The sequence below is a fragment of the Hylobates moloch genome, unplaced genomic scaffold (genome assembly GCF_009828535.3).
Source record: "Hylobates moloch isolate HMO894 unplaced genomic scaffold, HMol_V3 SCAFFOLD_7, whole genome shotgun sequence".
Classification (NCBI taxonomy): Eukaryota; Metazoa; Chordata; class Mammalia; order Primates; family Hylobatidae; genus Hylobates; species Hylobates moloch.
The window spans coordinates 123,568,285-123,594,092 of NW_026652282.1; the positions used below are offsets into that span (position 1 = coordinate 123,568,285).

The window sequence follows — 25,808 nt, forward strand, 5'->3', positions numbered from 1 at the left end:
ATAATCTGACTTGGAAATTCAGAGTACATATACTCAGTCTTCCTCTGATGGTCTTTAAACATTGAAACTGACCAACAGCCTCTTAGTTTACCCCTGCTCTGATAACCTTTAGGATGAAATAAAGGTCATCCAGTGAAGTCTCAATTGGCTGTAGTAAAAATATTATGTTAGAAACTGACCATGTCCAATGTGTTAATATTCAAATGAGCAACTGAAATCATATATGCATTTGGGATTTAAAAACAAAGTTACTGGTCACACATTCTACACTGCAGCACAGCCTAGGCAACCAAGAAGAATGAGCAGAGAGTGAAAATGCTGCATATAAACAGAGTCCTTTTCCCCTTATAATGCATACATTGGAGTCTTCAAAAAGTCGACAAGTTCATAGGGAGGTGGTAGATGTAATTTTTAATAAAATGCCTGCATTTCGCTTCCTTAAAACCCTCTTTTCTTACGAACACACTAGTTATCTTCTTCATCCTGATGTTTTTATCCAGTTTCCAATACACGTTTTTGTGTAACGGCTTAGTTACATATAGAAAAAAAATTCTTTTTGAATTTTCATGGTGAGAATTGATACAGCAGCATTTCAGCAGCTGTGCCAAATCTGAGAGAATGAATATTTTCTGAAGTAGAAAGTGCAAGGAGAAAATAGCAACCATGTTTATGGCAACACATGGCAAACCTGCCCACGTGTCAGCAATAATATCATTTCTAGTTATTGTGCGGCCCCAGAGTGAAAACTGATTTCATTGTGTCCAGCTCACAAGCGAAGGCATTGAAGTCTAATTGCAAAGCAAGGAAATCTAAAACTTAAGAAATGACTTCCTAAAGTTGTTTTTTTCTGGTAAGTCACTCTGTCTTCATATCATGATTTTTTGTGTGTCAGTAGGACTTCCTTTTAAATCCATCACTTACTGTACTAAATTTTCTATATTTCTGGAAGTTATAGAAGGAAATGGACACATAGAAGTGTGACGATTATTTCTATAAATAACTGAGATTTCAGGATGGTGATCAGCTTCTACTTTGAAAGAGAGGGATGAATAAAATAACTAGTAGCTTCTGTGGGATGGAGGATAACTGATGAATAAAAACACAGATGCAATGTGTAAAATATACAGGACCCAAATGCTCTCCAGTATGGTAATATTACAAAGGTAAATATATGCTTGTATTGAGACTCCTAGATTTGTTGTGCGTATTACCACTAACTACCAAAAAACAGTGAAAAAATTCTCCCTAAGCTAGCCAATGCCATAGACAGTGTCGGTTGCTTGTAACAGCAGAAGAGAAAAATTTCCAGCAGAGAGGACTTGGCAAATGTGACGCATCTTGCTATGGAGCAAGGGGATCCATGGCAGATACATGGCTTCCTGGGGATTCGTACAGGAAATGGCTTCTGAAATAGGCACTTGATATATTTTTTTAAAAATAAAATTTCTGCAAACAGCCCAAAAGGTCTAGCAGCTTTTTCACCACAGTTTTTGTATCTGGGAACCCAAATGTTTGTACTAATTTATTTTGCTCCCTATCATGACGGTTTTCTGTGATATGCATTTTTCACCTCTTATTCTCATTACACACAAATGCTACTTATCATTTTTTGACAGCTAAAACTGTACTGGGAGGCTTTGAGAATCAGTCAATCCTTGATGTTAGTCAACCAAGAAAAAAAATCCATAGGGGTTGCGAAGGTAATTAAATGTTTTAATTGACCAGTGGATTCTATACAAACTATAAATTACTATTGTGTTGACAAAGCCTAGATTTCGTAGCTGTTTAAAAGAAATAAAGCCAAGGTAAATAATAAGGAGGAAGAAATCTACAATTTGACTTATTTTATGATGCATTTGTTCAGTATTTAATTTCTGAATTCTATCTGATAAGTAAATATTTTTTTCTCTTAATGCTCCTTTGTTCTCATCCTGCTCTTTAGTCATAATTTTCAACCAACTTTTCCTTCTTTAAGGGAAAAAACATACCTGTTCCAATAATTTCTAATTAAATCCTCATCCTGGGATTATTTTGGATTTAAATGCCCCTGTATGGTTCTCTGAATAACGTTTGTGAAAGGTAGTAGCAGCACTGATTTGCACCTGGGCTGGTTGCCGGAAAATTGTACACAGCACTGTACATTTATTAAGCATATAATTTGGAGATGATAGTGATGAAAAATGTTAACAAAGAAAATCAAAATAAAATCTCAAGACAACAAACATAACTGAAACCCAGAGAAGTCTTGGGAGATAAGCTGGGTATAATTTCTACTATATATGACAAAGTGGTCAGGTTTTAATTTCAAGTGTAGGCGAAAAAAAAAAAGGGCAATTAATATTTAGGTCCCAATCTACTTGGATTTGAAAAATCTAGGTAGTCAAGTAGGTAGTCAAGGTAGAAATATTTTGTTTACATTAACTAGATAATTCCCTTTGTGTATAATTCACTATTTGCACATATTACTCTCTGTCTTTCTTATGTGTATGCATGTGTATGTGTGTAGGTAGATCTGGCCTAGCCATGTAAACTAATACAATGATTGCATCAGCTAAAAACCAGACTATTTGCGTTTCTTTTTGAGCTTGAGCTTTACTAATTTCACACTAATAAACACACTGAATGGCTACAAATGTGACCTATAAGAAAAAACTTTTATTTGTGAAAACAGCATTAAAGTTATTCCATATCAACTCCAAAAGTTTACCACAATGGTTCAGTTTACATGAAACAATGATGGAAATATACATAGCAAGTCTTAGCAGGGAGAACAAAGCTTACTATGATTTTCACACACTTCCATGAGCAATACCCACTGCACAACATGCCTTCCTTCAGCTATTAACCAGCAGCATCTGACATGATCTAGTATTTGTGAGGTGCCAACTAAGAGAAATATATTGTTCAGAAACTTAAAAAGACTATTTCCTACCTATAGCTAATTTAAAGGCACTGCTCCATGGTTATTCATTATATTATTAATATTATTTCTCTGAAGGCCCCATTCATGACCTTTTTAAGTTAAACAGGTAATTTGTCATTTTTGATGTTATGGAAATCACCAGAATTTCTATTTCTATTTAGGCAGTGTCTACACAAGTAAACTAAAGTGGAGGGTTGAGTAATTCTCTCCTGGTTCTGGGTCCTGTAGTCAGTGGAAATGTCAATTATGAATTGATGAGAAGTTTGAATCTTTATTCTCAATAGCAATTATTTGGTCTAAAATATTCAAATGCCTCAGAGCCCTACTTTATTTTCCCCCTGTAGACATAAGAACAACAGGTTCAAATAATTTTTAAAAAATTTAAAAAATATCATTTCATATAAGATAAACAACACAATTTCCCTTCCTCGATTTTCCCTTTTAAAACACAATCCCATCAACCGGTAGAAACTACAAAGACATTAAATAAATAAATAAATAAAACAAAATAAAATTCCAAATTAGATTAAGGGCAGTTTTGTACAAAGTAAGTTATTAAAATTCATTTGAGTTCCCATTTGCTTTTAAATTAACAAAGAATAGATCCTTAGGAAATCTGAAATTGAGAGTTAACAATTATCAGGTGAACTCGATATATGTCACCAGTTATTCTAGGTAAGTGAAGCCACAAACAGGATATTTTATTTTAGTTCAGCCCATCTGACCACAGTGACTAATTGGATGAGCACTAGAAATGATGCCAAACCTTGATTTGATGCCACTTGTCTACATAACAGAAGTGGCTGGAACCCAAAGCTCTGTGCTCAGTACTCATAAATAAATAAAATAACACAATCCTACGGTGTATCTCCTCAGATGCATAAGGCATTTAGTCTAAAAGTACTTGTATATGCTATCTATACTGTTCACACCTTCAGCATACCTATGTATACGTGTAAAGCAACAACAATCTTAATTTATATTCTCTCTCTGTTTCTGTCTTTACTTTTCTTACCATAAATATATGAACCTTAAACCCATTGTATTGGTCAGTATAGTCAGTTACATTCATTTCTGCCCTCAAGTTAACTGTAATGCAATTAGTTCATTTTCCACAACAGTAATAATTTTGGTAAAGTGATGGATTGATAATTTTGGTCATCTTGAAAAGAACCAAATACAAATCACAATTCACTCCATAAGTGGGTAACTAACCTGTAACCAGGCAAACTGGCAATGGAATACAGAGGTAGTGAAGGTTTTCTAAAAGTATTTGAGCCGATAGTTAAGACTGAATATTAGTATTTGCTTATCTGAAGTTATGTCAGAATCCAACTGATTCAAAAGAATGGGCAAGAATCAAAGCATGTTGATCTTGGCACTGTCTGACTCTTCTCCAAAGGGGCTGCCAGTGGGAAGGAACACAGATTGAAAATATGTTTCTAAAGAAAGCATTTTTTTTTTAACAGAGATTTAGCAGTTAAGTTGAATACAAACGGTAGTCTAAAGCTATATCTTACCCTCAAATCTGGGTGAAATGATCAGTTTGGTTACTGCTTTATTTTTTTCTGAAAAATAATGGAAAGACAAATATATTTAACAAACTGTGGCTTCAGAAATATCATTGTAGCAAACAATTTTATTAATACTTTCATAAAAATGGCAATTAATAAATTCTAATACCTTGATGTTATTAAAAGCAAACAAAAGTCATTAAAACAGTTCTTTTCTGTGATTTACATTAGCTTTTACAGCATTACTTGATTTTTCTCTTACAAATTAACCTAAAATACTGATAATCAAATCCGGGTAAAAACAATACAATTTTTTTTTACTTTATTTTAAAATAGTGGTTATAAATACATTCTTAATATAGTTTCTCCCCAACTCTTTGGATGTGACAATAACAACAAAAAAACCTCAGTGTGCTCATTTCATACAATGTCAATGTACAAATCATGCAAAAAATATTATAGATTAATATCACCACCATACATTTCTAGACATGTTCTGTTATTTCTGAAATACCTGTTGATGTTACTCATAAGGTCATGCCCTGTATAATTTATGCATCCTTATGGCTTAAAAAAAAGTAAATGTTTAAAAAAAGCAACAAAAGAAAGATGGTCTTAAATAAATTTCTAACTCATATATTTTTTCGGTCTATTCAGAATGAAAAACCAAATATAGAATATAAATTGCCTTATACACTTGAATCACTCTACTTTAATAGCTGCTTTCTCACTTTTAAAGAATTGAATCATCTTTATTGATTTCATAAAAAAATAATTTAAAACTTGATTTATATTACATGGACACAATATATTATCTCAACCCCTTCACTGATTTCATAAGATCTAAATTTGTTTGCAATCATTCTAACATAGTCCACACACATGAATATAGTGCCAAGAAGCCCATGATGTGTCAGACCACATTAGAAATGAGCACTTCTTGGATTTTATAGGTTTGCATCCAAGTTCCACTAAAAATGCTGTACTGATGTACATATCATACCTCAAGGGGGTAAACTAACATCAAGGTTATAGTTGAAGCCAAGAAAATGTAGATACAGTATTTTAACTGTTCTTGTACTCAACTCAGAACTTATACCTAACTACATTATCATAAAATGTACAACTAGAACTAATGAGAGACAGGTGCAAAATTGTATACACTATATAATGTAGGCACAATGACTTTAGTTAAGGAAAATATATTAGCCTTAACCAAGAATTTGTTACTTTCATTTACAATTGGAACCTCCAAATAACCACGTACGTTAAATTACTTTTTTTTAAAAGTTGAACATTTATACCTTTTAGCAGAAGAGTATGAGATAGCCAATATGCTACAGCAAGCTTTTGAGATGGTGGCAGGTACTCTTGCCATTGAGAACTCTGCAGAAAGCTTGAAACAGCTTCAAAACATCACCACACTGAATAAAAGTATCATTCAAATGACCTATTATCCCCAGATCATGAATGGAACTTTCTGATTCCCCCTATAAGTGTCTATTTAAGATCCCTCCAGCCATACTTTATTGACAGACTAAACTAAAACACTTTCTTTGAAGCCTTTGCATCTTTATCCTGTCAGTATACATTAGGAGCCCTTTAATCCATGGATGTGTGCATGCATGGTAATGGCATATCAAAAGTCCTTATGAAATTGTAGATGAAAAAAGCTGTTGGGCACACATCTTGTCTTTTCTTTCAAGATCAGAAAGCAATTATTTGTTCGAATTATTTTATATTCATATAAAGTTTTCACAGATGTCATAAAAATTAAAATTACACACTAAAGTTTTAAGAGCACCAGCACATACACATGGAGACGGTTTTTGCTATTTAAAAAAGATTTCCAAATTATCTATATGTATGAATATATACCCACATATATATATATACACACACTCAGACACACACACACATACACACACACCCAAGAAAGCCAGGCTTCTTTTTTTTGTCTTGCAACAAACACATAAAGCCCTGAAATTAGTGATTAATAAAGGAACAGCTACTGCAACTATAAACATAGTATCATTTTGGAAGCTGCAACAGAAAAAATATGCCACTTGCAATCATGAGGAATGGCTATGTTTACCTTCTTGGTTATCTTACTGATTCATAAGGTAATTATAAGAAATAGGACACACACTCTCACACACGCACACACACACACACACACTATATATATATACACACACATACATATATGTATATATATACACACACATATATATACACACGCATATATATATACACACACACATATATATATGTATATCTATATATATCTATATATCTATATATATATATGCAGGCAGGCCAAGAAGACAATGTGTTTCTGAATATCACTTTGTTAATCGGGAGCTCCTACAAAAGTTCCGACATCACCCATTATCAGTTACTTTATTCCTTTAACAAATTTTGACTTAGATCTTAGCAAAAGAAAACACAGGGGCATATCATTTGTAGTTGCAGACTGTGAACTCATCTGAAACCAATGCAAGCATTTTTACAGTGTGGCTTTCATAGCCAAGATTACCATGATGTTTACAGGTCTACTAGATTATCTGATAGTAGTCTGAATGATGAAAGAACAGGATACTGATGCATACAAGATACAACTATTAACCTTATTCATTATTTTTTAAATACTTGTAGCGAAAACTATTTGAATTAAGCTCATAGAATCCTGAAAAGCAAGACAACCGATGGCAAATAACAACTGCCCCAGACACAATACTAGAAAACTAAGGAACTTATTTTTAAATGCACAATTGGTAACAAATCTGAAGATAATATGCTAAATTCATAAGAATAGCACAGAATTGACTTTTCTTTTGTATTTTTTTCTTTTTTGTTTGTTTTTAAATTTTTTTGTTTTTAAGTTACACCTGATCACAAAGTCCGGAATATTCCTGTACACATCAGCTTGTTTCAGTTTAGTATATTTTTTTCTGTCTACATTTATACTTACTCATAAATTCACTGTGATCAGGAAAACAAGTCAGGCATATTAAATACATATTAAGGAGTACATATTTTCCTATTTAGTATACAAAGTACTTCATAAATATGAATTATGTTACAAAAATAGCTTTGGGTGCGCTCACACAGTAAGCACTCTGCTTATTTTGGACAACCTTGAAGGATTGTGGGTGTTTCACGTAACTGAGAACAAACTCTAGCGTTAGTTTAATTTGAGCCATGTTTAATTCTGATAAACATCACATATTTCTTCAGATCATCACAAATGCTATCTAACTCACATTGATTTTTTCTTTTAGATTTTTATGTATAGACAGGTAATGCTTAAAGTGTTCAAATTTATTTTATAGTTATGTAATGTATGTTATATTTTAAACAAGTATTTGCACAATTTAACATTATAAATCCAGCGGTTTCAAGATGCAGGCCATAAAGGTTACCAATTTAAAAATACTATCGAGTGTTCTCTCTTTGCATGCTTTTTTTTTTTTTTTTTTTTTTTTTTTTTTTTTTTTTTTTTACTTTTCAGATAATCTTTACACAGAGTTGTTACAATGCCGCAAATCAAAAGGATTATTCCAGTTCCACCAACTTAATCTACGTGCAAGATAAAGGACCCAGCTGAGGTACAAACACCTGTACCAGTTTTCTTGAGTTTGCTTTACAAAGCACAAAGAGACGAAGGTTTTGCATTGGGCTACAAAACAGATTTGCCTCTCGAGGTTAAATTCAGTATTATGTGTATAAAGCATCCCTTTGGCAATAGAGTTTGATCCCCACAGGACTCCACAGTATAGGTTTTATGTAGTAAAATCTATTAAACAAATTCTCTTCTACTTGACACATCTTCGCAGCTACAGTTAATGAGACACCCTTGGAAACACCTGCCTCCATGCCTATTGATAATATAGTATTTGGAAGTTAGAAGTCAACAAAAGGCACTTTCATCATTAAATAAATGTCCTCTGTATGAAGTAAGATTACATGACCTAGATCTTGTTCAAAGCTGTTTGCTCCTCAAGGACCTGTAGGTAGTCAGGGGAACTCTGCAGTTTCGCCTTCAGTTCAAAATACTCGCTCTTCCTTTGCTCCACAACAATTTTACTGTGGTTGCCACCTATCAGTGACTTCTTATTTTTTTTGTCTGGTTGTTTTTCTGGATAGCGGATCTCAAAGCCACTGACACCTATGCTGTTATACTCCTTTTTGCTTTCAAGAAAATTCTGAATAAACACATTGGAATCCCTGCTAGGGAATAATTCATCCAGCTCATCAATTGTGCTCAGTCTCTTCCTGGTATCTACATGTAATAAATCTTTCTCCTTGTCGGCCACATTTCTCATAACAACTTTCTGTCCTGGAGGATCTGAAAACATGAACCCAGTTTCTGACTCTTTCAAGCCACAAGTGTGGCTCTTGCTCATCTGTTCTATAGTTTGTGGAATGAAAGCTTCTGTGCTCAGTCCATCTTTTTTATTGGTTTTGTGGTCATGCTTCCTTAGCTGCAGCTGCATGGAGCCACAGTCAGGATTCCCCAGGCCTTCGTGCTTCACCGTGGGTTTCTTGTTGCGTCGCAGGACAAAAACAAGAAGGCAAAAAGCAACAAACACAGTTAAAATGAGGACCACTAAGATACTTAAGATTAAAATAGACAGAGGCACTGGCCCACCAGGAGGACTTCGAATGGGACCCAAAGGAGTGGTGAATGTAATGGCAGGTGCAGGGCTTGTGAATGGTGCAGACGGCTTATTTAAAAGTTTGGGACATAAGATTTCATTTTTGAGGGACTTCAGTTCAATGTTGGCAAACTGAACAGGCGTCTCACATTTCAGTTCTTTCACAACAATCCCGTCACTCAACTTCTCCACCCACAGCTTTAATGCCACCAAGTCACAAGTACAGTCCCATGGGTTGCCCTCCAAGTCAATCTGTGTAAGAGATTGCAACTGATCAAGGACCCCACTGACAGGCAGGTACATGAATTTGTTGTTCCTCAGGTTCAGTCTAGCTAAGGGTGCTCCGGAAAAAATGTAAACAGGCAGGCTCTTTAGGAGATTATTGTTTAAGTACAGTAACTGCAAATTTGGCATGGAGTCAAAGGTGCCTGCTAAGATTTCCTTAATCAAATTGTATTCCAAATACAGATACTGCAGGTTATGAAGACCTGAAAATATTTCAGGATAGAGTCTTTCAATTTGATTGCCATTGAGATATAGCCTGCGTAAATTAGTGAGATTGTGAAATACGTCTCCCTTAATCATTGTAATTTGATTGCTGCCTAAGTGAAGCAAATCCAGTCCTTCAAAGTCAGTGAAGTCTGATACGTCCACATCCTTGATGCTATTGCCATTGACATGCAGCTTCTTCGCATTTAAAGGTTTCGGTATCAATTCAGACATAGACTGTATATTTTTCTCTTGGCAGTTCACACTTAGTCCCAAATCTGAAGGGTGTGTTTTGCAGAAGCAAGGTGCCGGGCAAGGTGTTAGAGGAGGCACCCTTGTTTGGTAAGACACAATCTGACTGAGATTGCGGTTGGAGAGGGCTTTGCCTGCAACGATTCCAGAGATCTTGGAAGGATTTGTTGTTTTTGGTGGTTTAGTTACCAATCTGTGTAAAGATGTTTGGGTAGTGTGACCATTGGGAGTGGTGTAGCCATTTTCCAGCTGAGATGGAGGCAGGATGCGCACATCAAAATCACTGCCGGTGCCCATGGGACATAGTTCTTGTTTGTTGGTTTCTTTTAAAAGCCTTCCATATAAGTCACTGGGAGTTTCACAGATAGCTTCTCCTATGTAAATGTTATATGGCATGTTCTCCAGCCAAGCTTTTAAGGGCAATAAATCACAGCTACAGTTCCAAGGGTTATCTTCCAGTTGCAATTCAACGACACGGCCAATGTGTTCCAGAACCCCTATATAAGGGAGCTTCTGGATTCTGTTCCCTCGTATATCCAGATGGGTCAAAGATGCGAATCGGAAAATATTATCAGGAAGGAATGAAATCAGATTGTCATTAAGAATGAGAACTTTCAGTTTGTGGAGCTTATTGAAGGCTCCTCGTTCAATATACTTGATTAAATTGTAGTCAGCCTGGAGATACTCCAAGTTCTCTATGCCAAGGAAAGTGTCAGCTCGGAGAATCTTTAATTCATTGTTGTTCAAGTGCAACTGCTTTAATGCACTGAGCCCAAGAAAGGCTCCTCCCTCAATGTTCTGCAGTTTATTATTTCCCAGATGCAGGGAGACTGCATGTGAAAAATTCAAGAATGTATTTGGATACAGAATATTTAAAAAATTATTTTGGAAATTGAGGTGATAAAAATTAGACCAAGGTGGTTTCAGCTGATTTGGTCTGTAGACTGAAACCTTCTCACAGTTGACATAGAGCACATTCTCAACTGACACGCAGGAACACACATTGCAAATTTCCACTGATATATCAGAATCTGCATTTGTCGAAGAAATCAGGGCTGACAAAATCAGAAACAGCCAAAGAAACATCTTCTCGCAATCAGCAAACAACTGTATGCTTCTGAATGAAGAGAAATAATCTAAAAAATAAAAAGAAAACATTTTTTCAGTGGTCATTACTTGAAAAATTACTTGTATTTAAATCATACCATAGTGAACACATGGCTATAATTACCAGAGTTGTATTTTTAAGGCAACCAAACCTCCAAATATTCTCACTCAATCGAACAATAATAACCACTAAAACTGCCATACATTTTATTTTCCATACCTGTGGTTTATACCAAATTCACAGTGCAGAACACACAACTAACAATAGGAAAATATATTATTAATCATGCTTAAATCTTACAATCTGAAAATATTTTTTCCAGGTAGACCGTCAAACTCTGCCCTTGAACACAGGCCTTAAGCTTCCTACTTGCACTTCAAATGACCGAGACCATCAAGTATGCCATCGAGTTTGCACCACAAAGCCATTTTGATTAGTGGATATCTATTCTCTAAGCTTCAGCTAGATAGAGAGGGTGAATAAAAAAACAAACAAAAAACATATTAGAGCCCAGAGTTCACTGGAGGATGGAAATGGGAGGATTGGGCTGCTGTAGCGGGGACTGTTAAAAGACTGAGGCACGGTGACCTGGGAAGAGATTTGCTTGTGCTGTAGCCCCGTAGGTAAGTTCCTTGCTGTCAATAGGTTTACTCCTGTACACTGCTGCCTTCAAAGACACAGATGGCGCTGTGCGGTTCTGGAAAAACAACTGAGTAAGGGATGGCCAGATTTTATTTTCTGGTAAATAAACAGTCTCTAATTTCCTGTCAGTCATCTCCCAAAGAGGGAGCAAAAAGCCTTTTGTCTTTGAGCCTCTGAAAGCAAAAGAGTAACCTGCCTACTCCTGCATTGCTTAGCTAATCTCCAGGCAGCCTTTCCACTTTGAGAACTGGCTCTCTTGCCTCCCTGGCCCTCTCCCACATCTTTATTTACCATTTCGAACCCAGGTCCCACTGATCCTCAGCTTAACTGCTTATCTCTTTCACTTTGACCACAGACTGCAACTGCTGAGGAAGAGGAGTTCACACAAGACAATCTTTGAGTAGCTTTTTCTACAGCACCAAATATGTTCAGTACAGCACATTTTTCATCCTAAAATCATCAGTTCCAAACACGCACCCGCCCTTCCTAATATTACCACCCCATGTCCCTGACTATAAACACGTAAAGAATCACTTGTTGGTAGAGTTTAATGCTTAGCAAAATAACTCATCGTATTCAGGTCCTTAAATACTGCATATATACACGAACATACACGATGCTTCCTGGAAAAGATTAAACAACACAAGCAGAGTGCATTTTATTGATACTATTTTAGCAATATTAGTCTTTTCCATTGTGAATGGGAAGCTGGGTGCAATTTCATATCGTTACCTCCAAATATTAATTAAATACATAAAAAACCCAGGAACACACAACAAGGAAATGATGCAAAGAAAGAAGTGTCGCACAGAAACTCCTTTGTTTATTTTACCCACGAGGAATCAGCTAGTGGTAAAACCGAACATGTCTCAAGGTAGACAATCCATTAGCCATGACCCAGGAGGATTTGCATTTTAAGTAGTTTGATTCAGAATACAGCCAGCACTGCTGAGATGCTATTTGGCTGCCATATAGACGTGCATTTCCTCTATTCACCATGAGAGCATGATTGGCATTGCAAAAAGAAGTCATAATTCTTAACTATGACATCACCTAAAGCAACTTTCATTGTAACATCAAAATTTCACTTGATATTTTTTGCCTTGTTATGAATGTGGTTTTCAACAGCTATTTTGGTTCAGTTGAGTCATTTCTTGTTACTAAACCACCACCCCACCCACCTCAAAACAAAGAAACACAAAAGCAACCAAACTAAAAACCAAACGCAGAAAATTAAAAAAAAAAAAAATCCTTATAATCCGAATTCAGTACAAAAACAAGAACCAGGAATCTCAACACATCTGAAAACGCATAAGGAGCTGCCCTCCTCCTGGCAATTTCTACTTTAAGTAGCAAGGGGGGAAAAGGCACTAGGACGAGCCAGGAAGTTCCCAAATGCAGCTCTTGTGAAACAGAGGAAGCCACAAGCAGCTGGAGGGGCAGGCAAGAGAGAGAAAGAGTCCAGTTGGTCCACCAAGGAGAGAGGAAAAGAGGTACTGAAAGGGCAAGAGACCATGGAAATGTGGAGAAAGGAAGAAAAAGAGCTCGGAGAAGGGAGCTACAAAGAGGGTAAAGGGGGCACTGAATGTATGCGAATAAAGCCTCACACTCGCGTGGTACCACCGAAACATGCATATTTAAACATCAAGGGAAAAACGCAAAAAAGAAAAGAAAAGCCCACAAAGTACGAGTTGGGTACCAAGAGCCTTCTCTGTGGCTGCTGGGAGCTGTCCGTCTCCCTCTCGGTCTCTCCGTCTTCCTCTCGGTGCCCTGAAAGACCCTTGGCTCTCACTACCGGCCAGGACTGAACAAACCTAGCCCTACCAAAAACAAACCCTGCATCCACCAGAGTGCAGCGCCTGGCACTCCGCGACTGGGAGGAGAGAGACGGCCTGAGGGGGGCAGAACACTGATGGGCTGCAGGGCGGTGGGCCGAGGTGGCTCCCCGAGAGCTCACTCGGGAAACCCCGCTGGCCCGCCTAAGGCTCGGATGGAGGTGGAAGAGGTTCGCAGAGACACCCGGCCATTGCCGCCCGGGTGCGCTACCTCGGGCGGGCGGCGAGGAGGCTGGAGGGGCTGCCGGCGCGTACCGCAATGTTTTGCCGCATCCCTGTTCCCGGAGCCGGCGCTCAGCCCCCTCCGCGTCAGGGGCCCAAGCAGCAGCCTGGCGGGCCGTGTAGCGGAGGCGGGGTACCGCGCGGGATGTCGCGGGGGTCTTCAGTCCCGCCGCTCACACATTTCTCCGCGCGCTCCCGTCCCACAAGGGACAGCTGCCGGAGTTTCAGTGGACCTCTCTAGACCCAGGCGTGCGGTGGGTGAGGAGGAAGAGATGGCCAGATCAGGCCGCCTCGAAGACGTTGGCACTAGGGAGTCACTGACCTGCTTGCCACGGGCAGATTGACCCTGTGGTTTTGTGGCTGCGAGCGGGGGCCCAGGCTCCCCCTTGCCTGTTCTCCCTCCCTGGCCAGCTACAAAAATCCTGCTCTCACCATGCCAGAAATCAGCTCAACATTTAGGCACCTTGCAAAGTCGCGCTGGCAGCGCTCCCCTGGCTTTGCAGAGCTTTTAGAGTTACCCACCGGCTCTTCCTCTGGTATTCCTAGTCTTGCCGAGCGCTAGCACTCTCCGACCAGCCCGCGGGCCACTGCCCCAAGCCTCAGATCCACGTCTGCGGAAAGTGGCTGCGATTGGGGTGCAAAAATAAAGCCCAACCCAGCCCAGCGGCCCGACAGCCGGAGCCACCCGAGACCAGTACAACTTGCCCCGCCGCCCTGGCCGCTCGGGGTATGGTGCGGGGCGGGGGCGGGGAAGCGATGCCAAGGACACCCGGATCCTTTCCGGTCCTCAGCGGTATGCGACCGCGTCGTAGGCAGGCAAGTGGGAGGTGGAGGGCAGGATTAGCCACCTCGGCCACTTTGGCCACTCAACCGGCCCCAAACCAACAGGACCCAAACTAAAAATAATAAGCTACCTGCCCCCTCCGCGCGCGTGCGCGCGCGCGATCTCTCTCTCTCTCTCTTTCACACACACACACACACACACACACACACACGCACACGCGCTACTGAGCTGAGCGGGGAAGAGGCAGGGCGCGTGTCGGTGCAGCTTGTGCAGCCCCCGCTGAGAATTCACCCACCTCTAGAGCCCAGCGTCTGGTGCAGGGCCCGCGGCGCTGTGACCTGCGCTGCTGTTTCCACGATGGTCTCTATGTGATTCCGGACAGAGCTCCTCCGCGCCCGCTCGCCCGTCAAACCCACGGAGCAGCCCCGGCAGGCGAGCAGGCGGGCAGGCGGGCAGGCGGGCAGGCGGGCAGCGGCGCGCGCGCGCACCCGAGCAGACACCGCGCGCGCACCCAGCGCCTAGCACACGGGCTGCACCTTTACATACACGCGCTGAATCCCCGCCCCCGCTCTCCACCCCGCCCCCGGCCACCCCGCACACAAGCAGTCCTTCCTCCCAACACTAGACCACTTCGACCCCCTCACATTCCTGAGCTCTTACCCCCGTCCCCCATCCAGACATGCCCATTTGATTCCTCTTCTACCCACACACTCAGAAAGACAGCGCGCTTTCCTCCCGGCATCCGCCCCCTCTTTTTGCCTAAAACATTCCCTAGGGAGGAGCGACCCCTTTCCTCAGGCGTGGAGACCCCAGTCCTCTAACAAGGGCGCACTTGCCTCCATCCCCCCCCGCCACCACATACACACACACTCGAGCCCTTTTCTTCTCTTCCAGTCCCCTAATAACGAAGGAACACACACACACACACACACACACACACACACACACACACACGGGGCATTCCTTTGAGAGAGCAACCAAGAAGCCAGGAAAAGCCAAAGAAACACTGGAGAGCCTGGGGGAGGGGGGCCGAGGGAGATCGATAGGGTCGTCGAGTCTACGCGGAATTGAATAATTACAGGATGGAGGGGAATGAATCAACAACAATGACATTCAAATGCAACAATCATACTTGGATTTTGTATCACGGGTACGGTACCTTTGGCTAATTGTCACCCCGCAGAACAGAGGGCTCCTGGAATACTTCTCCGTAGCGGTCGATCCTGGAAGGAGCCTTCTTGGGAACCAATTTCCTAGGATCCAGTAGTATTCGCACTCCCCCTACCTGTCTGCTCGTAAGGGGCCGGGGGCTTTAAGGCGAAACTGTGAGGCTTTAGTCTAAAGTGAGACTATTTAGCCGGGTTAGAAGGAGACGGGTTAATTATCTGCACCTTAGAACTCCGTGGGCCTTTGGTGCAGAATGGGTTAAGCCGGATGATCTTGGAGCTGGGGGTGGGGATAGGGGATAGGGGATAGGGATTGAGGAAAGAGAGGCGTGGGACTGGGAGAGATGCCGCACTTGCGACCAAAAGAAAAAAAAAAAAAAAAAATCTACTTTGGCTGCTGAGCATGCCCAGTTCCCAGCTCAAGCCCTATAAGGGAGGCATTGTGTGCGTTCCACTTCTCCGGGCTTTGGTGGTGACCGGGAGGGGAGTTTGATTGGGGAAGGGGATGGTAGTTGGGAGACATTAGGGAAAGGGGGTTGGAGAACAAGGTTTGAAGCTTTGGGACTGCTCAGGAGGGACTGTGAAGAGAGAAAGGGAAGAGACCCACGGAATACCTTCGGGAGACTGGGAGAAGGAGAGAAAATGGACTAAGAAAAGTCACTTCAGTCGCCCCTCATTGTCTATACCAAAGAGGCTTTAGCAGCTGAATCTGAAATACCCAGTGGCTGCAAATCCAACGTGTGGGTTGTCTAGGCCCCGTCTTCTACCCATTTGTTAGTACTTCCACAAGAGGGTAGAAATAATCTGAGGAAGGGCCAACGTTCAAACCAGTTTCATGCAGATTGATAATTTCGTTAATCAGCTTGTTAAGAAAATAAATAAACCTGGGGGAGGGGAGCAGAGGAGTTGGCTATCATGTATGTATTTCAGATACCTGGCTTTCCTAAACAAAAGGCATAAACACTGGATGTGCTCCCATCCCCCAACCTTGCTGTTTTTTGTAGGAGCTTGGCTAAGAAAAACAACTCTCTCTCTCTTCGTGTCTGTGGGAATAAACTAGCTTTAGGTAAGTAGAGCTAAGTTATAAATGGGAAGTATTTCCCTAGGACTCTTGGTAGCCTATTATTCGCCACATGCAGGTAATACTGCCAGGCCCATTTCTTCAGGACCAGTGTGCTGCCTAATTCACTTATTCAAATCCCAGCGGCTCTAGCCACAATAGAGCACAACCGGTATCCAGAAATGTTCTTGCTTAAAAATGAAAAAAAAAAAAAAATCTTTAAGCTAAAACTAGCAACAGCTTTGAAACCAGAATTTGGCTGTCTGCCTGAACTCCTACAGTTAAACATTTACCATAATTGGTTGATGTTTAAAGGCCCCAAATCTAGGTAGAAACATCTGATGGGCAAAGGATTTATTGCATTATTTGTGAATAATGGCCTACCTTCTGTATCGTCTATAGTAGTCATTCGTATGCATGTTTTATTGTTTTTCATTTTTTGTCATTTTATGGGACTTCCTTCAGGTTATATTCACACAAATGTTCGCCAGGCACAACATGTATACAGAGATGCACATACAATATGTAAATGAATATTTAAATAGACATGCATATGTGGGCATATTTCTTTATGACCTTGCTAAATACTGTGTCCTTCATGAAGAACTCTTTCTCTACCTTCACTCCACATTGCCTTGAAAACTGTAATCATCCTCTCTTTTACAAACAACCTAGAGACAGAAATTGGGCAGCATTGGTAAAATTTATCTTATTCAATGTGAAATCCATTATGAAATAGCATTAAGGAAACACTAAAATATTCGTCTATAACAACATATGTACTTGTGCAGCTCCTTTCAGTAAAGTGAATGATGTTTCCTTCATAGGTAACAGCTGCAGAATGTTGAAAAATCCCTCTACTGTTGCACATTTGGACAAAACAGATCCCGCTAATTAATAACTCACATTTGCATTTTATTGTGTAATGCAATTTGAAAGTAGTAATGAGTATCAAAACAAGTTGGCATTTATTCTAAATGCTAACAATTCAGGAAGCTGAATATATTTTATCCGGATAGGTGAAATGTTTGTCTTTCACTACAAATGTTAACAAGAGTCAATAGAATGAGCAAAAAAAGTGTACCTGAAAATTCTAAGTACTGTGATAACTGAAAAGGCCAGATTTGGACAGTAAATATCAGATGATTTAAATGCCTATCTTTATTCAACTTTAGAAACTGTTCTGAGACTTGGCTATATTTAACTGCAATAACTGTGAAAAGTTATTTTTCATATGGCTATGGAGACAAATCTGAAAGCCGCTGCAGCTAGATCATCGATAAATTACAATTCATAATATTCCTAAGAACTTATCTGTGATTAATATTCAACTTTGTAAAATGAATGCTTTAAAATAAAATGTTTTGCTACTTAAAAAGATAAAGTGGACACTCATAAAATAAGACAGAAGTAACAACTTCCATGTTTTATGCTTATTTTGCTTTCAAAGTAATTAACCCAATCCTTTAGTCCCGCAGTCCCTTTTCTGTCTCCTAGAACTACAGGTGACATCCCAATAGAACAGTAGGAAATGACACAGAATTGCTAGCTTAACAAAGGAAGTGAATATATACATAAATAAAAGTGTTAAGAAAACTCCAGCACTATTTATGGCCATTGAAAGAAAAACAAATTTGATGTTCTTCCTAAAATGTAAGAATGCAAATATTGTGAGTTTTGCAATACTCTCACGGTCTTCCTCCAAATGTTTTACCTTATTTCATCTTGGCTTTTTAGGAGTACAACCAGAATCGTAGGTCTGCACTGATATACTGTGTCTCCCTCCATCAGGGAAAAAAAACAACTGCACTAAGAATTTCAACAAGATCCTGTATACCCTTAGTTCCAAAGGCAGTTTGGAATTAAGTCATTAAAACACTACCAACCGAAAGCGATTATAATGCCAAGTCTTGGACCTAGTCAGTGGTCTTTCACTTTCACTGTATTCCTCATTTATCTTGCCTTGTCTTGCTGCTGTTCAAAATCAAATCAGCCTTAATTTTCGTATCCAGGTATCACAGATGATTCAGTGTATTTTAATATTGAAGATTTATTTATATTCTGGCATTTTAACAGTTACAAACTTGCTATTTCTCTTTCATTTTTATTTATTTATTTTTGAGACACAGTCTCACTCTGTCACCCAGGCTGGAGTGCATTAGTGTGATCTCGGCTCACTGCAACCTCTGCCTCCTGGGTTCAAGCAATTCTCCTCCCTCAGCCACCTGAGTAGCGGGGATTACAGGCATGGGCCATCATGCCCGGTTAATTTTTGTATTTTTAGTAGAGATGGAGTTTCACCATGTTGTCCAGGCTGGTCTCGATCTTCCGACCTCAGGTGATCCGCCCATCTCGGCCTTCTGAAGTTCTGGGATTACAGGCGTGTGCCACCGTGTCCGGCCACACACTTGCTATTTCTCTAAGTGGAATACAAGAAAGTTCTTAGGATGTTAATATATCTTCTGGGAAGAAATGCTTCCATGATCAAATAAGTTTAAAAGACCCTTGGTTCCGTAAAGCTGAACATTTTATTTTTACTTTGGGATTTTTCAACACAATTAATTATGTTTACATGAACTTTTATTTACCAAGAGAAAAGGGATATGGCATGTGGCATTTCACAAACCTACTTAACAATGGAACCCTTTTTTCTATCTATATAATTTGAAAAACATACTAATAGCTCATTTTTACAAATTTTGTGGAATTTAGAACATGAAAGGAAGTTTTCAGATCATAATTAACCCATTCAATAGTAGCTACTATCTGTTGAGTGCCTCTTCTTTGCTGTGTTGCCTACAAATATTATTTCATTTAGTTCTATGAACAAGGAAGGGATTATTATACGTATTTTCAAAATGAGGTTAAGTGACCAGTCATGGTGGCTCATTCCTGTAATCCCAGCACTTTGGGAGGCTGAGGTGGGGAGATCGCTTTAGCCCAGGATTTCAAAACCAGCCTGGGCAACATGGGAAAAACCTTCTCTACAACAAATACAAAAATTAGTGGGGCATAGTGGCACAAGCTTGTAGCCCCAGCTACTTGGAAGGCTGAGGTGGGAGGATCACTTGAGCCCAGGAGGTCAAGGCTACCATCAGCTGTGGCCATGCCACTGCACTCCAGCCCAGGCAACAGACTTGAGACTCTCTTAAAATAAAATAAAATAAAATAAAATAATAAAATAAAATAAAATAAAATAAAATAAAATAAAATAAAATATTCAGGGAAGGTAAACTGTTTGCCCGAGGTCACATGGTGAGTAAGTGACAGTCAAGATTTGACCCCAGATCTTTGAAGTTTTTCCACTACACCACATTTTCGTTTTCACAGCGGAATTAGGGAATTTTTAACTTTGAAAGCAGAATAGACTTGAAAGCAGGCTGGACCCGGTGACTTACGCCTGTATTCTCGGCACATTAGGATGCCAAGACAAACAGTCTGGGCAACAAGGTGAAAAGCCATCTCTATAAAAAATAAATAAAAAAAAAAAATAGCCAGACATGGTGGGGTGCACCTGTAGTCCCAGGTACTAGGGAGGCTGAGGTGGGAGGATCGCTCAGGCTTAGGAGGTCAAGGGTGCAGTGAGCCATCATCACGCCATTCCACTCTAGCCTGAGCTACAGAGTGACCCTGTCTCAAAAAAAGAGAAAGGGATAGATTTGAAAGCAGAATAAATTTTCCAAAGATGAATACTTGAGACATGAATGTTTTCAAGTATTAAAGTGCGAATACTCAGCACAGGAATAAACGAATAAATGACATTAAAAACAGTTCACATCAGTTATGCATGACAAGTTCTCTTGAATCAACTGATTTTACCCTTTGCCAATAGTAGCCTTGTTCTATCCATTCTGCTCTCTCAACTCTCATACCTGAATTGATTCTGAATCTGTGATGATGTCTCAAATGTTCCTTATTAGGGATAATCACTTTCACTATCACCAAATGAAGCCATGTGTATTAGTCAGGGTTCTCTAGAGGGACAGAACTTATATATATATATATATACACACACACACACACACATACACATATATATACACACACATATATTTTATATATATACACATATGTATTTTATATATATATATATATATGGGAGTTTATTAAGTAGTATTAACTCATACGATTGCAAGGTCCCGCATTAGGCCGTCTGCAAGCGGAGGAGCAAGGAAGCCAGTCAGAGTCACAAGGCTAAAGAACTTGGAGTCTGATGTTCAAGGGCAGGAAGCATCCAGCATGGGAGAAAGATGTAGGCTGGGAGGCTAAGCCAGTCTCACCTTTTTACATTTTCCTGCCTAGTTTATATGCCCTGGCAGCTGATTAGATGGTGCTCACCTGGATTAAGGGTGGGTCTGCCTTTCCCAGCCCACTTACTCAAATGTTAATCTCCTTTGGCAACACCCTCACAGACACATCCAGAATCAGTCCTTTGCATCCTTTAATCCAATCGAGTTAACACTCAGTATTAACATCACACCAAGCAAAGCAGTAGTGTTCATCCCTAGACTTATTCCAGTTAAGACAAAAGGATTGTTATAAAATAGGATACCAAATGAATGGGAAAATCTGAGACTAGTTGATTATTTGATTAGGTTATATCAATTAACCTGACCTTCCACTTTCCTCGGACTTCTTTATAGTACAGCTGGTAACCTGGCATCCTTTTCAGAAACTAAGGCATCGCTGTGAATGTATTACAGTCTGTGTAGCAAGGAATTGGCTAATTTTTCAAATAACACATTTCACTCAGAAATCATTATTTCTAGAATAATAATAAAGAGGGGTATGTTGTTTTGCAGGATCTTTGTAACTTTGGCCCCTAATGAGTACTTGTCCCTATGGCTAACTAGAACCACCTATGTGGTTTAGAATATTGCTAAGCCAGGGATGCTGACAAAATAGTGTCTCTTTTCTATATATTCTCTAACTTGGAGAAATCTCACTGTCAAAGATTAGGGCCCAGCCACAAGCTCAACAGCCCTCTGACAACTCAAAGATAATAAAGATCATAAAATAAAAAATAGGAAGTTAATAGCTAAACAATCTAGTGTGAGAATTACTCTTATGGGCTGTAAAAGTTCCATAACAGCAACTGAAGCTTTATCAGAGAGATAGTAAGTTGATAAAAATCTTTCTGTTTTTACCATGTTCAACTCTATCTTGGGAACCACAGTGTTGTCCCTAGCTAGCAAAACATTATTGTTTTGCAAAAACATTGAGGGTCTTTTATTTCAATGCTTTTATAACAATATTACTTTTCCTTAGAAATATAAACTTAAATCTTTCTTTCAAAAGTGATCTTAACTGGGGTGAGATAATATCGAAAAATAATTTGAAAGAATGGATGAGACCCACTACTTGATAGCACAACAGGGTGGCTATGGTCAATCATAACTTAATTGTACATTTAAATAACTTAAAGAGTAATTGGATTGTTTGTAACTCAAAGGACAAATACTTGAGGGGATGCATATCCCATTCTCCATGATGTGCTTATTTCACATTGCATGCCTGTATCAAAACATCTCATGTACCCCATAAATATAGATACCTACTATGTACCCACAAAAATTAAAAATAAAAAATAAAGTTGATCTTGTTCTCAGCTCCTCCTCCTCTGTTTTAGAGGCTCTTGAACAATTCAAAAGTTGGGTCAAAAACGGAGGCATAAAACAAGGCAGAAAAGGCATAATATAAAAATATGGTATGACTGTATTGCAATTGCTATATTAAAATAGTTTATCCCTTTCCAAGCCTCAAAGAGTGAGTCAGAGGAAAGCAGAACATCTGTGTAAGCTAGTGTCATGCATCTGTGATTGACTACCTTCTTTTTCAGTTTGAATTTGGAGCTGCTAATTCCTAACTCTGACTCAAATTGAGTAATGTCTACCCACATAAGGTTGCCATGAGTAAACAGTTCTCAGGTCCCATGTAAAGGGATCAGAGTATAGGAAAAAATGTCATCACAGAGAATTTCTTCTCTTTCAGGTGCACACTTTGGTTATCAATTAGAAACAGGGTCTGAAGGAACCTCAAAGTTCTTCTAGTTTAAGCACTCACAAAACTGATATCTTATCAAATGAACACTCAGTGCTTGAATACACCCAGTCATGGGGAGCTCACTGAGGGTAAGCTCTCCAGTGAATTATTCAGAAAATTAATTACAGAATTTTTGAAATTGTTGCTGTTTTGTAAATATTCAGGAAACATAAAATTAGATCTATCAGGGTTTCAAGAGTGTGGAATTTGGAACCAGATGAACTTGGTGTTAATTTCTTGCTTCACTATTTAATAGTTCTGTGATTTAGGGCAGTTAACTTCTCTGAGCTTTCATTGCCTTTTCTGTAAAGTGGGCAGGACAAACTTAATCGTCCTGAATTTATGAGGATTAACAAGTATAATGTTTGACAGACACCTAGCACTGTGTCTTTCTGGCAGAATATTTTTATTTCCTTCTGCTTATAAACAGAAAAGACTTCCACATATACAAAAAAACAAATAATTCAGACCATATATTATTTCCATTCTTGAGTCTAAGGATGGTGAGTAGAAAAGAGTGGTTGGATTAATTCAGTGTATCTTTTGTTTATTTCAAAAGCTAGAACTATTATTTAAAAATAAATCCACCTGTTCTTACCCCGCCTGGTATCCTTTACTTACTTTTCTATTCTCATTTCACATATTATTAGTTTTTTAAAAGTTAATTTTAACAACAATCTCTGTAGAATTGAGGATTGCAGACTCCATTACTATTTTTTAAAATAATCTTACGTGCCTTGCTTGCCAGACTAACCTAGAATCTCATCCTCTACATGTCAGACCCACAAAAAGTGGGTTATTATCCTTATTGCAACAAAATTCCTCATAATGGCCCTGGAGAGAATGTTAAAAATATATTTTTCTGAATCTTATCACTGATTTTTTTTTTAGGGAAACAAACAAGAAAAGAGAAAGAAAAGGAAAAATGAACCAACGTGTATATATAGCTTTATTGTTTGTAATATATGTGCAAAAAAAGTTCAAGTGAGTTGGGGGCAATAATTTTATCATTTTGCCAGTGGAAATGTATATTTTTAGAAACTTAATGACTTAAAGAACTAGTATTCTTCTATCTAAGATTATTTTGTCATAAGAGTAGCGTATGCTGTTTTTAGAGAAAAGCAAGTCAGATCTGACAAGGTGTGATGCAATTATACCTAAGATCACATTCGTGTGATAAATTATGTGTAAATTAATTCAATCTCAATCATCTAATAACTATTCAGACAGATATAGTGCCTATTGTATCCATTGTTAATTGACTTTTCTTACAATATTCATTATTGGAAATGTTGACATCTAACTTACATCATCTCGATTCTATTTATACCTTCTCTAGTAAAACAGTTCTAAGGTAAAAAAAAATATTCTAAGGATGGCCTCTAGACAACTATTTTTTCCCCATAGAGTTCAAGTTGTTGGGCATTTTACTTCCATTTATAGCTGAAGCTATTCTATGAAATTTCATTTTTATTATCTTTATGGATGAAGAAATATCCAGAAAACCAAACTATAGGATTCAGCCACTCAGGGCAATGAACAAAAATCACAAATGGACCATATAATGATTATTCCTTTCATTTCTTTGCCTGTGTTTTGAGATGTGAGTTTCTTGAGCCTTGAAAGGAGTGGAATTTTGCTGAAAGTCATTCAGATTTTCTCCTTGAGAATCTGTCCTGTGTGACATATGGCAGGCTATCCCTGTGAGGGGACCATAGTTCTGGGAATCTTATCTTCCATTCCTACCCCTCCTTGTATACTTTAAGAGGATATCCGGACAAAGGTCAAAGAAACGCCATTTTCCCATCTAAAATTTAGTAAGTGGCCAGAGTTGTGCTGATCTTTTCTCCGATTATGTCTTGCAAACAGAAAGATTTACATGATAGTTTGACGGTCTCAAAGTCACCACCAAAATTTAAACACGAAATTAAATATATTGACAAATTCTCTTTGGTTTAAAAGCATTTGTAAAAGGTTGTCAGATTTTGTAAAAGAGAAATTTCTGAGCTAAGAGTGCCTTACTGTAAAACAAGTTGAGTTTGGTAAGCAGTGGAGACTCTATAAGGAGACAGTTTCATATCGTATTTTCGTAGTAACAAAGGACTGGCAAGGACTGATGGTTAACTGGATTGTAGCTCAGAAAGTGAATGTGTTTGGGTCTCTTTTTCAGCTCATTATTAAATATTATATAAGGTATCTCCAATTCATTTGAGATTCTGATTTTATCATTTATTAAGACTAGTGGCAAGAACAGACTAGCCTACAGGGGAAAATGGATAAAGGAGAAACAAATGGCATTTCAGCATACTCATGCACACAATATCTAAATTACACACAACTCTCAAGCAGGTTTGTGTTCTTAGTCAACTCATTAACCACTTCAAGTCATTACCTTTTTTTAAAAAACGAAGCATATTGTCCTCTTTATCACTGATTGAAAATTCTGAATTAAACACATTTGTACTCAGAGCTTTTCTGGGAAAGGGCAAATTTAATCCTGAGACTTCCTAGTGAGCCACATCACATTGTGAACCACATAGACATAAGCTCTCCAGAATTGAAACAAACCATACCACTCGCCTTTGCTATCCCCATCCTAATGGTTGATTTGATAGCTGCATGTTGGAAGAATCAAAATGTACACCTAAAACAAATGAGCATGTTTTATTCTGTCCTAGTAACAGAAAATTATCTGTCCTTTTGTTCTCCAAGAACTCCAAGAATTTCAAGAATATATGGAGTTTTAGTAGAGGTGGCCGACTACAAATAATCTGTTCAACCATAAAGTACAGTTTATTAAATCTTTATTGAATGCCTATAATTCATCAGGCTTTGGGTGCCAAGGTGAAGGAAACTGCCTCTGTCCTCCAAGATCACTTAGTTTAGTGATAAAGCAGATGAGACTATGTTATAATAATACTATATCATGTATTGTGTTATAATAAGCAATACTATATAATGTATTGATTGAATATGCCCTTTAACTGCTGACCACTCATTTTCGAACTTTACTAAATTTCTCGGTTTTATAAAATGTTGTGAAATACTATCGTTAAAGGCAATAATGGTAAGCTTCCATGGCACATATTCAAGGAAATTAAAAAAATCAG

The 25,808-nt window shown here is 38.8% G+C and overlaps 1 protein-coding gene across 4 annotated transcripts; it reads right to left on the bottom strand.

The window, feature by feature from the left end:
* Positions 1-2,635: 2,635 nt before the first annotated feature.
* On the bottom strand, positions 2,636-15,956 carry SLITRK4 (SLIT and NTRK like family member 4). Of its 4 annotated transcripts, none has more exons than XR_009214352.1 (2): positions 5,742-10,965; positions 2,636-4,491 (listed from the first exon to the last, which is right to left on the bottom strand). XR_009214352.1 is itself a non-coding variant. In XM_032757749.2 (2 exons), exon 2 carries the CDS (start codon positions 10,923-10,925, stop codon positions 8,412-8,414), a length of 2,514 nt encoding a protein of 837 aa, XP_032613640.1. In that variant the 5' UTR covers positions 10,926-10,975; positions 15,590-15,956; the 3' UTR covers positions 2,636-8,411. The 4 variants fall into 4 exon arrangements, 3 of the variants coding, with proteins under 3 accessions (XP_032613640.1, XP_032613639.1, XP_032613641.1); XM_032757749.2 differs by adding an exon at positions 15,590-15,956 and having other exon boundaries at positions 2,636-10,975; XM_032757748.2 differs by adding an exon at positions 14,726-14,946 and having other exon boundaries at positions 2,636-10,975.
* Positions 15,957-25,808: the final 9,852 nt, after the last annotated feature.

Bases quoted from the DNA above. Each gene is read 5' to 3' on its own strand.
- SLITRK4 (XM_032757749.2), bottom strand. From the start codon at position 10,925: ATGTTTCTTTGGCTGTTTCTGATTTTGTCAGCCCTGATTTCTTCGACA.